The 17,587-nt window shown below is 45.6% G+C and overlaps 1 protein-coding gene across 1 annotated transcript in view; it reads right to left on the bottom strand.

Moving 5' to 3' along the window:
* Nucleotides 1-393: 393 nt before the first annotated feature.
* UBE2R2 (ubiquitin conjugating enzyme E2 R2) overlaps nt 394-17,587 on the bottom strand; it is a 53,869-nt gene continuing 36,675 nt past the window's right edge. The window contains exons 2-5 of the mRNA XM_015615072.1: nt 14,079-14,165; nt 10,688-10,785; nt 5,231-5,365; nt 394-3,925 (exon numbers count right to left, since the gene is read on the bottom strand). Of these exons, the coding sequence (XP_015470558.1) occupies nt 3,706-3,925; nt 5,231-5,365; nt 10,688-10,785; nt 14,079-14,165 (540 nt within the window). The 3' untranslated portion in view covers nt 394-3,705. The remainder of the gene's footprint in view (nt 3,926-5,230; nt 5,366-10,687; nt 10,786-14,078; nt 14,166-17,587) is intronic.

Here is a 17,587-nt window from a genome sequence, read left to right as displayed (position 1 = left end):
TCCTCCACCCTGTCCAACCCTTTCAGGAGCATCGTGCTCCTGCCCTGCCAGGGCACTGGCCACCAGCAGCTCTGTGTCCTGTGTCCCTGCTCCAGTCACATGAAACCACCAACCACCCCAATGGTCTCCCCCTTCTTGACTTAGGGAGGCTAAATGTAACAGCAAAGGTCTGGCCTTTTGCCAAAGTCCTCCTCTAAATCAGTTTGTTCTTTAGTCTTAGGTGCAGGCAGCTGTCAAACAGCAGCTTTATTTTGCAATAAACTGATTGATATTTGTATATAAATATGTCTATTGATACCAGAGCAGCAATGAACTCATGAACAGCTGTTATTCAAAGCTTTGAGTAACTCATGCAGTGCAACCAGCTCAAATATGGAAGTAATAGCACAGAAATATTTTCATTTCACATTTTTATTAGTAGACAGATGTGCAGAAAAGACAAAATATAACTACTGAAGAAGAAGACAACACAAAAATGCATCAGTTAATTCTTTCTGGTAAATTATACTGAAGAAAAAAAAGGAAAAGATCTGGGAGTTCAGCTAAGAAAACTACTAAGAAATCTAGTGTACCCTGCTGGTTTCAGAATGGTTGAAAACTGCATTTGAAGGGACATGTAGTTGCAAATGTAAACGCTAATATTGACTGAAACAGGAGAAAAGGGATTAAGAAAAAACCAGAATACACAAAGCAGGTAAACATTTTTCTGCAATCTCTTAAATAGTTTCAAAAAAATCCCCTCATACTTCAGTTGTATCTGAAAAAAAGGAAACCAGCAAGTCAACAAGCAATGACACTGCACAGGACAGTGGGGAAGAGAAATTAGTCTGGTTAACCAACGTCAGAGCTCTCAAAAGAGGTTGCTTTTTTGTCATTAAAAAAGGGTAACAGAAGAGTCATAATAATGCATCTTTTACAACACCAAGCTTGGAAATACAAGTCACTGGAGAGTATACAGTGAAGACGGTCAAAAGTACAAGGGAAATCCTGAAAGATGCAGTATCCTCATTTCCAACCAAGTCATCAGCAAAGCCAGCGTTGCCACATTCTGGTCCTCCATCCCCCGCAGCCACCTGAAAGTTGGAGGCTGGAGCCCCTGCCCTGGCATGGCCCCGAGTCCAGTCCTGCAGCCGGGAGCACCAGGGGCCCATTTGCCAACCCTGGCGCTGCCCTCGCAGGGCTGGTGTGAGGCTGGGGGTGGCCCACCCTATCATTAGAAGCAGGGGAGCCCCGCTGCAGGCCCCAAAAAGCTGAGTCAGTCCTTGCTGGAAGAAGGCTGACACCTCAGGAGGGTGGAGCTGCCTTCCCAGGTAACAGGCAAGCAGGAAGGCAGGAGACCGAGGGAGCCATGGGCACAAGGAATCGCCACTCGGGCAGCCTTCACTGCCTGTGGGCGGAGGGATGCAGAGCCGGGGCAGGGACTGTCCCTCCAAACCCCAGCAAAGCAACATCTTGGAAACATCTGCCTTGTTCACTTCATGCGAAGCCCCGAGGGCTTTCCTCTCCTCTCGTCTGCTCTCTTCTCCTCTCCGTCCGGGCAGCGCACTCGGAACATTTGCTCAGTGTCGCACCGGGACGCAGCCACGGAGCGGATCCAGAACAAAGCCTGTTCCCACCCCAGCACCCCCGAGGGACCTGCAGCTGGTGACGTACCATGGAAAACCCTGAGATACACAGAGGGGAGGCGCAGCCTCTGCTCAGGGTGATGCCTCTGTACCTGTGGGGATCGAGAGTTTCGCCCAAGCAGGGCCAGCACCTCCAATCTGCTCCCGGGGCTGCCAGGCCCAGCTGCCGATCCAGGGATCATCAGAAAGGGGAACTCGGGGCACTGCACCACAGCCAAACACGAGCACGCTGCAACGAGGGGAGGGCTGAGGGCCTGAGGAAGAGAGTTCTCAGACAGGAGCATGCAGGATCCCCCTGCCCAAGACAGAGCGCCCTAAGCTCTGCCAAGGGCTTCCAAAAACATGCGGGAGGCTAAGCTCGGGGCACCAGCTGAAGCACACTGCTGAAGGGCCTGTCAAAACCTGCTGCTGGCCTGCTCTGCTGTGGGGCTGCACACACCCTGAACCCCAGGGAGCTGGGCAGGGGAAGAGCCCCGCACTGCCCACTTCTGCCCTGCAGCACAGACAGCCCGGACATCCCGCGGGCACCAAAGTGAGTTCCAAACTCTGACAGCCTTGCAGGCTCTTCTCTGAATTCCTCTGGGAAGTGCATGCAAAGTACTTCTCTTAAAAAAAAATAAAAATAACCAACCCAAAAAATCTAGTCTTTCCTATGTCTTACCACTGTGCTGAGAAACCACAGTAAAGAACTTGTTTCCCTAAAAATGCAAGTGCTGGAGAAGAACAAACAGAATCCCCCTCGTTTAGGAGCTCTTCTGTGTGTAGTTGAAACCCCAATCCATAACTTCAGATTCCATGTTTACAAAGAGAATTATAATGCAAGTCAATGCCTATGAAAGGTGGGCAGAATTCCAGATATATTCAGGGAGCTAGGCTCTCACATTGTATCACTTAGATTGTCTTTTTTGAAATCAAACTTTTTTATTTCCCATATAGTCAATTACCTTTTCTGTGTAGATAAACCTACCTCTAAGCAAGTGCATGTCAAATGTTCTTAAGCTCAGCTGTGCAGAGCCACACCTGCCCACAGGTGACCCACACAAGTGACAGAAGGCAGCTCCAGATGCACAGGGCTGGGGCTGCAGGGAGCAAGAACTGCCAGCCAGCACAGGGCAGGAGGCTGCTGGTCAGTCCCACTGCCAAAAATAAGTCCAGCAGGAATGGTGGCCCTCTGGGCAGCAGGATGCACATCTGCTCCCTTCCCTTCAGAGAGAGACAGCTGGCAGAAGATCTCAGCAGAACAGCTAAACTCAACTTTTTCAACCCTGTCCTAGTCTGAAAAAAATTTTTAAAAAAATAGCAACCCAGGGCTCAGTTGTACAGATGGGAAGTGTTAAGTGTTTATTTTAGGGTTCATATCACAAGCCTTTTCCAGAGACAAAACTGATTTTGCCCTCTGGGGCTCCAGGGGCCAGCTATTTCCTAACTTAGCAGGCAGGAAAGGAATACTGTACCTTTCAGTGACATCCCATTCAAGCTCAACACACAGTAGCTTTACACTCTCCGCCCCACACCTTATAAAGGAAAAGCCACCACCACAAGGCTAAACGAATGTACACACGCTATTATTGTAAATGGAGCAGCTAAACCTTGGCAATTTGCTTTGTGGGGATTTTTTTTTTTTTCTTCCCAATAAATGCAGCACTTTGAGCTCCCAAAAACACGGCTTCCAATGGGTTTGTTCCAGCTTTAAATGCATTAAACATCTCAATGCAAGACTGTATTTAATTCAAGAATCTAAACACAAGCAAACCTGTTTTGCTGTGAGCATTTCGTAGAGAAGTGAAAAGGGGAGTTTCTTTTTTAAAAAGAAATTGTAATACAGTGATGAAAGGGTTAAGAATGCAAGAATTCAGACATTCTGTGGAGGGTCTCTAAGAGGTCCATAAAAAAGGAGCGAACAGATCCATACAACAGGAGACAGCAGGAGACAAAGTTTTGTGTTGGGTTTTTTTTTTTGTTTTGTTTTTTTTGACACCCCCCCCTCCCCCCCCACTTTTTTGCTGGACTGCTGCTAGGTTACCGCTGCTCCCTTCTGGCCTGAGTCGGCAGGGCAGTACAGGGGCATAGAGGGAGCAGGTCACGACTCCTCGTTGCCAGAATCATCATCATCGTAACAGTCGGCATCCTCCTCCTCCTCATCCTCATCGTCAATGTCGTCATCGTACAAGTCGTCGTAAAGCAAATCTGAACTGTTGTCATTGGAAGGCACTTTAGTTTTGATGCAGTACTCTGCCAGTGTAGTGGGGACCTTCACACCATCCTTCTCTGCCTCAGCTTTGGTAGCCAAAACCTGTTTCCTGTGGGGAGAAGGACACAGCAGCAATGAGAGCAGGGCCGTGTGCCAGGGGCTCATCTGCCCCCCCCACCGCCCCTGCAGGCCCTGCCCAGCCCTCCTGGCAACTCAGGGACAGGGGAGCCGAGGTTTGCAGGAAGCACCAAAAGCAGCACTGGAAACAGATTTGGTTCCTGCAGCCCCAGACTTGGGAGAATGCCAAAGGTGTTTGCAGCACACTCACTCTCAGCAACACATGAAATCGGTTATTCCACAGGCTCTGCACTAGAGATCTGCCAGAGGCCAAAGCAAATTCCATTCACTACCGTAGGGATGGCCAAGGATTTCCTAGGATGATTTATTGACTCTGCTGCTGACAACTCTCCCACAGCATGCTCAAAACTGCAACTCCCACAAGCCTTTGGCAGCTCTCAGCTCCCATTGGAGGGTCAGAGCAACAAGGGCACATGGCAGCACCCCAGGACACAGCCTGGGGCTTGCAGAAGCCAAGTGTTTCCCACCACCCTGGGCAGGCCCGGCTGCTGTGTCCCAGCAGGGAGGAGCAGATGGCAGCCTGTCCCCTCACCCACCCACTGCCTGTCAGTCTGCCATTCCCTGTGTGAAGTGAACCCTGCTCCACTGGAGCAGAGGGAGCTGAAGGATTCTCTGCACAGACAGAGCCCCACTGGCCCCACCCAGGGCCACATCTGCCTAGCTGGCAGAGACAATGCAGATGTGGCCTCCTGCTGGCTCTCCAGGCTGGGCTGTCCCTCCACAATAGCCCTGGCCCACACTCACATCATCCCCCTGCAGCTCCTGACAAACTATGGACTTCTGCAAGGGCAGCACTGAGCAGTGCTTCCAGCTAATCCAACCCAGCTCTGCAAGCCCTTGACAAATCCTGCTGATGCTCCTTTGAATTGGAGGGACAAGATTATGATTCATGCATGCATTAAGCACAGAAATTAGTAGGATGCATTCAGTTTGCATCACATCCCAAGCAATGCAGGGCTCAAAGACAAGCAGGGACTTTGACTAGGATTTACTAGTTGCCAATAGGTTTTGCAGAGCATCATGACAGATTAGCCTGAAAAAAGAAAAATTTAAAGACAAATCAGCCCAGTCTTCCTGCCCCAGAAGTTAGCACTGCTTCTGTGTGCTGAAAATTCTGGAGGGACCTGAAGTGTGGACTTTAAATAAAACAATGAAATTAATTTCCAAATTAAATTCTGCTGCAGGAAGCTGGTTTCAGCAAATTCTGGAAGCAGTCTGTTTGATAGGATTCAAAGCAGAAGGCTGGTAGCCCAGCACCACAAGTGGCCAAGTTTACCTTATGATTTCGGCGTACTCCTTGTCTTTTCCTTTACTGTCCCTCCATTTCCTGAACATGACTGATGCATCCACATTGGCTGGGGAGAATGTGTTGGGCTCGTTAAGCAAAGAGATTACACTCAGTAAGATAGTCCTGAAAGAGGCAATCATAACAGGAGAGTCAGAGCTATCATATTCAGGAATTCTGGACATCCACAACCTCTTTAGGTGTTGCATCTTAAACTTGTTTGAAGTGAAGTCTTAAGCTGAGGACAGTGGTTTTTAAGCGAAAGCAGGTATTTATGAACCTCAGACCCTGGACATTGGTGTAAGGAAGGTGATTCAACACAAACCTCATGTGACTACAGACCCTTGTGTCTGTGCATGTGCCTGGGACAGGGCAGCATTCAAAGCTACAATCAGACCAGAATTCAGGTTGTCTGCACTATCCACAGATGGTGTGGGGATGGAAATCTGCTCTGTGAGCTGTTCCTGGTGGCTTGCAGCCTCCAGCAGGAAGCCAGGCTGTTTGCCTGCCCTGCACAGGGAGAAGGACCATTATGACCCAAGGCCAGCAGAAAAGGCTGCACTACTTTTCCCCTGCCCTGCCAGGTGGTGGAGGCTGAGGTCAGGGCAGGATTCTCCCCACTCAGGCTGCAGCAGCAGATCCTGAGCACAGCAAGAGGAAGACAGTGTAATGCTTTTCAATGCCCAGGCAAAGTGCCAGGACCCAGTGGGATTCAGCTGCTGGTACTCAGCATTGCCAGCATGAGCCAGTCACATAACCCCTGTCAGGCAGGCAGGTAGACAGATGTACAGTCTTCCAGGATTTCCAGCCAGGTTCTCTGCTCTGCTGGCATTTACCAGCTGCAAACCCCATCCTCATGCCCAGAGCTTTCTCCTGCAGTCCCTAGAACCCTTTGCATTTGAGAGACGTAGTCTTTGCTGCTCTTGCTGAGCCCCAACCTGCACAAACTCCCACACCCAGCCACTGGCTGTAGCTGCCACCATGACAGTGTCACCCGACCCCATGCAGCAATGGCTTCCCTTTCAAGTGGAAGGGATAAATGAGAACAGGGAATAGTTCTTGAAACACAGCATTACCTAACAGCCACTTCACAGACCTTGATTAAAGGAGACTGGGAGCTGCAGTTGTGTTCGCACTGATTCAGGGACATGTTTTGAGCACATCTACTGGATCATATATCTGGCTACAATTCCAGGAAATGCTTGGTCATTTGGATACTGAGTATCTTGAAAGGTTTCGAAAATAAACACTTGTCTCTGAACAGACTGTTCAGCACAGCTATCAAGAGAGTCTTATACAATTCATTTTCTAAATTATATAATTCTGTATGAAAAAGAGAACAGCAGCTCTGGAGAAAACTGTCTCATTGGACTGGAATGATGGGCATAAGAGATCATTTTCTACTTCATCTCAAGAATTCATTTAAGAGCCTTTGATTCTCTGCAAACAGGGCAGCACATCAGCTTCAGTATCATGCAGCAGCTTTCATGCAGAGCAAACGAAGTCTAGGGATGGCTGAGGACCGGAATTCTGGATTTAGCATCTGCTCTACCACACTTCCATGAACAGTGATGAGAAGCAAATTTTCACTGTGGTGTCCGGACACCAAAGTCACTTCAAAGCTACTTAAATACACCAAAACAACTGTATTGGAAGTGAAACTCTGAGCTCTTCATTCCCATCCAGCACATTAGATCAACTCCATCACAGCTGATATCTTTAAGAGCTGGAGAGTGTCCTCAAACTCAAACCTGGTTGCTGTGAACAAAGTACAGTAACAGACAGGCATCCCAGCATGGAGGATTTGACAGGACTAAAAGCACCAAAAACGTTCAGCCATGTGAGACTGAAAACCTCAGCACCAGACACAAACTGCATAGGCTGGATATAGGCTGAGTCTCTGGGTTACTGTCAAGGATCTGTCTCCCCTAGAGACAAGGCTGCTGTAGCATGGAAGAGCAGCCAGCAGAGGTTCAAGGAAACAGACCTGTTAAGGACCCTTTTTTTTCATGTATGAATGTAAGAAGGCTCAGAGACAGACCAATTTCTTCACAAAGAGACATGATATAGACTGGCTGATGTTCTCAACCAGCATATCCTGTTATATTCCTTGTTGAAAAAGGATTTTTTTAAAATCCCAGCTGCTACCACATTGTAGTCTCTAAGAGACACCTCAAGAAGTAAGTATAGATTGGTCCAAGGGCATTTTTGCCCTCTGGTATAAAGTTAAAAGTTTTAGCCTAGGCTGCACTGACAGTCACTTTATTGGATCAAGCTGTTTGTGGAAGCTTACCAAATCTTAGGCAGCAAAAAAACCCAAGAAAAATGGGAATCCCCACAAAACAAAGCAATAGGCAGACAGTGTGTCACCAATCTGCAGGAGATACAGGTGTACCAGTACCTTGAATACTGTGAGAGTCCTGGCCTGTGCAGTTCAAGGGCAGCGAAGACTGGGGAGATGTGGAGAAAGACAACTAAAATGATCAGAGAGCCTCAACCCCAAGCCTTGCCACCACTCACTCAACTCCATGGGCCACAGAAAGCAGTGTTCTCTGGCAAACAGATCAGAGCTGCATTCCCTCATATCTTGCTGGGTTTTGCAGTATTTACTTATGCCTTTATCACCTAGCTCCCAGTGATGGGAAAGTCCATACTGATTGTGTTTAAAAAAATAAATGAGCCTGCTTGACACCTTTAGAGGTGGAAGCACAGGTGAACTCTCACAGCTGAAGAATGAATTTTCCCTTTCAGACACTTCAACCCCACTCATCTCTGGGCAAACAGTCAACACTTGGCAGGATTTACAGAATTCACCAGCTGAGGAGCAGCTCCCTCCCACATCTTCAGCCCCTCTGCCTCCTGTCTGACACGCTGGAGCTTTCCCAAGCCAGATGGGACCCCAACAGGTTGCACTTCTGCTGGCACTCTGCCCAGCTGGTGATGGTGGTAGCAAGCTAGAATGAAGGACCAGTTTTACTTTCGTTCACTGATACATTCACTGGCTGAGGAATGTTTTGACCTGTCATCCGTAAGTTCAAGATGCTTCAAGAGCATTAGCACTGAAAACTGTGACTGTAGTGAGGGAGAGCAGAAGTTAGATAACGAGCACCATGACAAGTTCCATGTCAGTCTCTAGGGTTGAATATAATGAAATAATCAAAATGTATGTGTGATATACATAATTAATGCCTGAAGCTGTTTCCTAACTGTGAGTTAAGGTTTGTCACCTAGTTGATTCTTTATTTGAGTAATGAGAATGAAATTCAGCTGCTGTTTCTGACACATGAACAGGTTAGGCCTTGAATGCTTCTGGTACTTAGTGATCCTTCGTATTTTTGGCAGGAAGAAAAGCACCAGCTGCTCCCAACATGACTCAGCAGGACAGGAGATAGACCAATAATGAAATACAAACAAAAGGCAGAACTCTGCAAAGTTGCTTCTACTGGTCAGAATATTCAAAAACATACTGTACTGGGCTTGCAAGGCCAAGCTTTGGTAGCTAGGGGGGCTACAAGGGTGGCTTCTGTGAGAAGCTGCCAGAAGCCTCCTCTATGTCCAACAGAGCCTGTGGCAGCTCCAAGATGTGCCACTGGTCAAGGCTGGGCCAATTGGAAATGGTGGTAATGTCTCTGTGACAATATTTTTAATAGGAAAAAAGTTTTAATTGTGTCCAGAGAAGAGTGGAGTGAGAAGATGTGAGAGGAACAACCCTGCAGACATGCAGGTCAGTACAGAAGGAGAGGCAGGAGCTGCTCCAGGTATTGAAGCAGATTCCCCTGCAGCCTGTCAACAAATGGTGAGGCAGCTGTGCCCCTGCAGCACAGGGAGGACACAGGATCTCTATGCACCTGTAGCTCCTGGGGGAGCCCAGGCTGGAGCAGGAGGATGCCTGAGAGAAAGCTGTGATTCTGTGGAAAGAATGAAGAGAGTAGCTCTCACTGGAGCAGCCTGTCCTGAAAGAACTGCATCCTGTGCAGGTGTGACCCACACTGCAGCAGTCTGGGGAAGACTACTGCCCATGGGGTGGACTCATGCTGGCAGAGTTCCTGCAGAAGTGGCCTGCCATGGGAGGGACCCCATGGTGCAGCAGGGGAACACTCCTCATCCTTAGCAGCAGAAGAAATAATGTGTGATGAACCGACTGTAACCCCCATTGCCATACACTGCTGGGACAAGAGGTAGAGCTGGGAAGGAGGGAGAGGTAGGGGGAAGTTGTTTTTAAGGTCTTATTTTACTTCTGATTATCCTGCTCTGATTTTGTTGGTAATAAATTTAATTAGTATCTCTAATTCTAGCCTGTTTTGTCTGTGATGGCGTTTGGTGAGTGGTATCTCCTGGTCCTTATCTGCTGCAGAAGATCATCAGGACAATAAGAAGACAGGTAAGGCTGCGAAGATTGGAATAGCTCAGGTAGACTAAGGCTGGGAGCAAAAGGATGAGCTGTTTCTAGCCACAGGCCACTTCAGGACATCTAGGAAGGGGTGCAACACATGGATGGGCTCATCACTGAGCCATGTGGGATATAAACATGACACAAATGGAGTAAAGAGTGGAGACTGTATTGAGTCTGGTTGAGCAGTTTGTTGAGTTTGTTTGAGTTTCCCTTAGCAGCCCTCAGTGCTTTCCATTCATAGTTAGAAAGGTGTTGATAACACACAACTGTTTTGGCTACTGCTAAGAAGTGTTGGCACAGCATCAGCATGGTCTCTAACATTCCCCATGCCCCCATAAAGGGGCTGAGAGGTGGCAAGATCCTATCCTAGGATAGGACACAACCAGGCCAACTGGTCCAAATTAACCAAAGGGATATTCCACACCGTATAACATCAGCTCAGATATGAAAGCTAGAGTTAGAGAGGAAGAATGGGAGACATTTGTTATATAACAATGTTTGCCTTCTGGAGCAACTGCTACATGTGCTAAAGACCTTCTTCCTGGGAACTGGCTGAACATTGCTCACCACTGGTAAGCAGAGATGCATTGCTTTCCCCCTTTGCTTATGTGCACACAAGCTTTTGCTATTGCATTAGTAAAATGCCTTATCTCAACCTACAGGTTGTTTTCCGTGTTATTTTTCTCTCCCCTGTCCTGCTGGGAAGGGAGTAATGGAGCACTTTGGTGGGCACTGGGAACCCATTACAAATACTTTTCCACTAGTGGTACTTTGAAGAAGAGAACAGTGACTGAGAAAGGCTTCAATAATTGAGATAATTTGCCTTCAGATATGAAACCCTGTGAACAGGACAGAAGGCTCTGCACTGTCAGCCCAGTATGAGGACACAGAAGCCCAGTATGCTCAGACAGACTGGCTAGTCTGGTTCCCACTTGATTCAAGTCCTAAATCCCACACAAACAAACTCCCTCCCAAACCTCTCCTCACACAGCCCCTAGCTCTTGTAGAGATGACAGACCTTAGGTGTCACTACTCCACAACGTATTCACAGTTACCTGACATTTTGGGTAGGGTTCCACCTTTCTGATGGCAGCTCTCCACTTTGTGGGTCATCTACAGGTGGGTGAAGAATTGAAATACATACATCTCCATTCTGCAAGACAGAAAAAAGCACTGAGAATAGCTTGGCTGGAGGCTGAGGCCTGATGACTCATATCCACCATTCTGGCTGTCTTCTGATCAGCTTAATCTTGTTGATATCAACACCCAAGTGCCAATAAACACCAACAAAGGCTGGAAATGGTTCTGAAATCTTCTTGGATATGCTTTATATCCAAGGGTTAGCCTGACAAAAAACCCAATATAAATTCTAGAGGTTTAAAGATTGTACTGAAGTAAGCAAAAATAGTAATAATGTAACATAAAACTAAAACTAAATAAAACCAGATAGCAAGTACTACTGTCACAGTGACACAAGCTTTAATCACAGGAAACACAAAGCAGGGTTAAAGAAAATTTGTGTTCCCATTGGTAGCTTGAGGAAAATTTATAACTACAGGAAATTTTTAAATTGAAGGGTTTAATCACCATCTACTATCTCAGGTATGAAAACATTACATCTCACAGGACACAAGGGTGTTGAACAGATGGTGAGGGGCAGGCTTACACAGCTCCCCTAGGACACAGCTGTTCAAAATACCAGACAAAAAAGCAGAAGCTCTCCAAAAGTTTCATTGAAAATCCCTTCCAGCATGCAAGAGAGAAAGAATATTCTGGGAGCATATGGAAGCCATACAGCCACATAATCCTTAATATGTGTTCTACTCACCAGTGTTATGGCCTGAATATAGATTTAAAGCTCCATACTGCCTATTTAAGAAAGGTGTCAACCCAATTCTCCATCAGCAACAACACTCTGACACAACTGCTGTGTACAAGAGTGGGAGCAGTATCCACTCCAGCTGATATTCTCTGCTCAGGCAGACTCCAGGGACTCACATGGTACCAATGCCTTACTGCAGGACAAGGTGAAGAAGCAGATGAGGCGTCAGGTCAGCCAGCAGATACTAGCCTCTCCAGGCCCCATGGGCTTTGCTCTCCCTTGCAGCCAGCTGTGGGGTGAATCACAAATTCCTAGAGGCATCACACACCTTCAGTAGGCACAGCCCCAGCTGAAGGACAGCACTCATGGTGTCCCTTGTCACCCTTATCCAGAGCAGCGCCTGATGAAGGATCAGTTCTGTTCAGGACTCCAGGCTACCAGCTTCCCACACACCTGGTCCCACGTCCTTCCAACACTGCTTGAGCACAGAGCAGGGCTGCTCACAGCAACAGCATCTGTGCCTTTGAGCCCAAGCCAGTGATCACAGCTACAGATAGCAGCAGCTCACCTCAGGGGGTTGTGATCTGTATCCAGATTTCAGTGGTGCACTGTTCCTGCCAGGTATGCTAATCTACCAGGCCCTTGTCACTTTGAAGCAGGTTTAGTCAAGAACACAGCAAGGCAGCACCTGGAGCTGCTGAATTCCAAAGCACATACTTATGTTGCTGGAATAGTTTGCTTTAAGAAGGCAGTTTCCCTTTTAGGATGCCAACAGGCTTGTGAAATCTTTGAATTTTTTTAGTATCATTCCAAGGTGGAGTTAACTTTACTAATATTAGATTATGCTCAGTCTACTCTGCTTTTACAAATAATTTCCATTGGTTTTTCCTTTAACCTTTTCCTGGGAGAATGCAATGCTAGTGGCCCAGAAGAGGTAACTCAGCACCTGGAGAAAGTTCCTGAAGCAGTCAGGAAGAGTCTGGAAGGGCAAAGGTATAATGGGGCCTGATGAGGTCAGCACAAGGTTTTTAGGGATCAGGACAGTCAGGGGCCAAGCCTTTCCCTACATGAATTTTTGAAAGACTGGCAAGGAGAATGGGGTATTCACCTGCCACTGAGAAATATCCTACACTTCTATCAGGACTGAGAGCTATTATGTTATAGAAATAAAGAACAAGTGAATGCAGTTTTATCAAAGTTCAATTAGATGACCCAAATAAACAGAGATGGGAAAACACACATTGCTCAAGTCTCATTGCTCAGAATTGGAATGTCAGCCCCAGCCTCTCCATCTGGTCCCAGCCACAGATTCTGTAAACTGCTACTTTCTTTCATCTTCCTTGCACTAAGAGGTTTTTTTTGTCCCCCATCCTATTGAAAAAACTCAAATCTCAAATGCTCTGCTGCAATAGTCTCAGTTTCATCTGGAGTTATTCCAGTGCCTCATCTTCATTGCTTAAACGTTGTTTCCAAAACAGCCTGCAAGCTGCTTCAGATTCCCTCAGTTACAAGAAATACTGCTATGAACACAAAACACAAGGTTGAGAGTTTGTGTACTTCAAGAGCAAACCCAAAATACACCTGTCACGTTTTGGGTTAGTTCCTCCTGCTGCCTTCAGTTGTTTCTAGTCAATTTTTAATTTTTCTCACCAGGACTGGGAGAGGTCCTTTCCAAGGCTTGTTTTTGTATATTTCATTTTGGTAACCATTTGCCACTCACCTCCTGCATGAGGATTTCCAGATTCAGAATCAATACCCACAGTACAGGTCTGCAATTATCTGAGGATTTCAAAGTTGTCTTTATTTATAGATCAAAATTCCATGTAACTGAAATAGAGCCTTAAGGAGAAACACTTGGCTACAGGAAAGATCCTCTGCCAGATACAAAATCCACATTAGAAAACTGTCAGATAACTGGTTTGAGGATATCCCTGGACTTAGAGCAATCCTCTGGATCAGTAAATAATTAAAGCTGGTTACTATTCTGTTCTGCACTGAAGTTTGGCACAGTTTCTAGCCATTTATTACAAGCTATCAGTGCAGTTCTCATCACAATATCTGAAGCACACCCATTCCAAGCTGGGCATTCAGCAGCAATAACTTACCAGAAAGGGCTTTCCAAGCCCAAACCACCAACTGAAGCATTTGCTCACAGGATTGATGAGAATGACATTCCTGTTTTCAGGTGGGTTCAAAGGAAGCCTGCAGAACCTCTCATTAGAAAACCTCTGATAAAGTGAGAGACCTGCACCAACAGAACATTTTCAAGTCCTTTAGCTCCCAAAACTATAGAACCAGTGTTCCTTAGCAGGTTGACATTCTTCTAGAATACCTGAAAGTTCAGCTAGGATTTGGCTGACCTCCAGTAAAAGTCAAGTTTTGAACCAAATAGGCCTTCAGCCTTCAAATACAGCCCTATGGAACTGGGTGATATTGAACCAATTGCCTCTATTTAGAATTATTCATCTTCTGGACTTGCTGTCTAGTTCTATTGTGATCCAACTGCTGACAGTCCACAGCCTTGACTACCCTCTGAAAATAACCCATACACATGCTGAGTTTAAGTAAGGAAGCAGAAAGTTCTCTCATACACCACAGAAAAAGTTATTTACAAGACACCTTACCTCGTAAATGTTGGGGTGCCACATTTTGGTCAGGAATCTGAAGGTAGGTGGTGAATATGGATAGTCAATAGGAAATTTAATGTGAGCCTGAAAAAAAGCAGAATATGTTAGCTATGAAACAGAACAAAAAAGACCAACAAGTAACAACTACAGTGAAAAGACTGGGGAAAAAATTCATTAAGGCTACAAAATTGCTCATTTTATAAACCAGTTCCCAAGTGGCCCCACAGAATAACTCTATGCAACTTCATACGAGCAAAACACTAACTGAACAAGAGAAATCGAAACACCTAGGCTGGTAATGCTCAGAAAACAAGTCAAAACTCATTTACCATGTCCTAATTCAAGAAGCACTATTCAATAGCTGCTGTTAAAACAAGGCAAAATATACTGGAAAAGTTTTAACTCAAGAGAGCATTGCTCCCTTTCTGAGTTCAAAAACAGACTAAAACATGTTTACTAAGCTGAATAGACCTGTTTTATATTTGCCTGTACAAATATTTAAAATTACTCTTCCCACGATGAAAAAAAAAAGTTACGTAACTTGCTCTAGTTATTTTGCCATTCTTTGAAAGCTCAGCTGCTCCATCCACCTGTGTTTCTAATACTGTTTTGCCACCACAGGCTTTTGTTGAAGTCTCAAAATCATCCATGTTTGTTTAATATATCAGTGCACCTTGACAAATATTGATGGGCAGTGACAGCAAACATCTTTCAGTGGTCAACAACCATCTGTGGGACACAACTTTGAGTCGAGTCAGTTGTGGGAAGGCTGCAGAGATCCTAGCACTGGAATTTAACTTCTCTGTGCTGTCCTGCTGTACAATAGCAGTCTGAACATGGACTGATCAAGTGTCCAAAACACTTCTCTCTGGAAGGTGGACTTGCACACTGCTTGCTGTGCTGTGCAAGCACAAACCCTTTCCATGGAACTGCTCAACTCACCAAAAAGTCCTATTGCAAGCCCAGCAAGGTACGTCCAGAGAAGCATCTCCTGGTCCCTCAAACACAGCCAGGCTCATTTGCAATTGAAAATGCAAAAAGAGATCCCAAAAGCAGGATTCATATTTATCCTGGTTTGAGACAAATTTAGGAGGAAATCTAGTCATCCTACAACATCCTAGGACAACACGGTAAGAGCAGAATTCCAGGTCACTCTCTTCCACTTAAGTACCTAACCATGCCACTTATTCAAGAAGAGAAACTTTGGAAAGTTCTGTTCCATAGTACACAGAAGCAGACAACCAAACAAATGGATTACAGAACTGTTAAGTACCTGCCTACAGTATCAGTACACACCTTTGCCTTACAAACCAAATTTTATGGGATCAGAGTGCCCGGTAGTCAAGAAGAGAAGGTTTTATATTCACCTTTATGAAAGAAATTCAACAGCTCACATGTCCTTATGGTCTCTAGATGCCAACTCATGAATGTATGTGGGTATGTTACAGCAGCACTGAGTCCTCACCATGCAGTCATTTGTCACAGGAACACTGACAGCCAAGAGATTTATGATCCACTTAAACAGTCCCATAGTTTAAGGCCAGTTGTATGAATGGCATTGCTCCAAGAGCAGTGAGTGATTGGCTCTTGTCACCGCACACTGCTGCAGCAAGGACACGCCTGGGTCACAGCATGCCACCCTGCACTGTGGTCGGAGCAGAGATCTACCCAGTGCAGGACATAATCACTCCAACTCAAGTGCTTGCATCATATACCTACAGACTCCTCCAGACACTGGGGTTTTCCCAGGAAAGCCCATTCCTCTGCTTACACACAGTTTTGTGAGATGTAAGACATAAAACTGCAAAAGGACCAAGATTAAAAATGCAAGAGATAACAAAACTCAGTGCTGAGCTACCTACAAGATGCCTTAGCAAAATCTGTCTTCTACACAGCCACAGCTTCCAGGTGACCAAACCAAAAAACATTATGCCAGTAGACTACCAGCACTGCCATGCTTATAACACATATAGATGCTCATGGAGTGCAGGTTTCATTCCTCCCAGTAAAACCATTTTCATTCAAATTGTCTAATCCTGAGGGATTTGACTCAACAAGGCCACTCCAGAAGCTGAGCCTGAGGCACCAGTATGTGTCTGTATGTGATACACACTCCTGCAGAAGCTATACATCCTGAAAGACTGTTCCAAATTTCTAAATCCTGTTTGACAAATGGTGTTCTTTATTAGAAAAGGACTAGCTGCCTACAATAACTATCACTATGGAATGCAGTGCTGTGTCACATGAAGGATTCTCTTGAGCTCTAGGAACAGAAAAGGCAACTGGAGAAATAAAGACACATCTTTCCTTCCCCCACACAGGCAGCTAAGAACCTAGCTTCCCTGTAATCCATCATATATTTAGAGAAAGCAGTCACATTACAGGGTGATCAGCAATTTCTGACTAGTCTGTAGCTCTTTAGCACATTGAGATTCTGTACTGGAACATAAAGCAAGTGAGGCTTCTTTACAAACCTGATTTCAGAGTGAAAAGCCTCCAAAACAGAAAACCTCAAATTACAGGCAGGGATTTTTCCCAAACAAAAAGAGCACCACTGTCAAGTCCCCATGGTGAGATCATCCAGAATTTGAAAGTGAAACCAAACACTTTTCCAGGCCATTACAAACAGGTCTGAGAGAATTACCTCATCTTTTCTGCAAGAGAAACCAAGAAGAAAGTTACGTAAGCCTACTCTGCTCTCATGGAATGCTATTTGAGTTTCTGTGTGGGTTAAGCAAGCCAAGAACTTCCAAGACAAGCTGCAAGACTGCTTGCAAAGATGCAGCAACAGCCACAATTTTTTTCCCCACTGGAAGCCTACTTCTAAACATGTTAAAAAAAAAACCAAAAAGAACCAAATTAAGCAATAAACCTAATTTTAAATAGGGTTCACAGAATAGTTTTCCCCTACAGTTTCACTGATATAAGGCAAAAAAATCTGTTAAACTTAGCCAGGCTGCTAGGTACTAGAGAGTGGCAGAGTTTTCAGGGAGCTTGTTGTTAGCTCAACAACAAGCCACACAAACTAATTTAGGAGGACTAAAGATGCAGCTCTCCCCCCTGTAAGTTCCAAACAGTTACTGCATTCACCATGTGCCTGACTCCTCAAACTGAGCTTAAACAGAACAAAAACAATCCTATTTTGTTGCTGATTTTAGCCTGCTTCATGTCATGGCTCCTTGCCATCACTGAACATACTCAACATCCAGGAAGGTAAAGACCAGTCACTAATCAACCCTTTTCTCCCTTCCCCAGTTTGTAACTAGTCATGGTTACAGTCCCTAGAAGAATAAACTCTTCTACATAGTCCAGCCTGGGAGAAGATACAGCCCTTTTCAGACTTTACTGCCACAAGAACTTCAACTTCCAAATTACACCATAGCAAATATTTTAAGAATATTGCTACCAGCATAGTCACTTAGTTTCCTATTTTATTGCTCCCCTGCATCTTCAACAGAGACTGCACTTCAGCTTTGTTAATTTTCTTCAAGTTGGATAAGACAAAG

This window comes from Parus major, chromosome Z, assembly GCF_001522545.3.
Source record: "Parus major isolate Abel chromosome Z, Parus_major1.1, whole genome shotgun sequence".
NCBI lineage: Eukaryota > Metazoa > Chordata > Aves > Passeriformes > Paridae > Parus > Parus major.
Note: the sequence above shows the minus strand (reverse complement) of the source record. Positions and strands in the feature narration are given on the sequence as shown.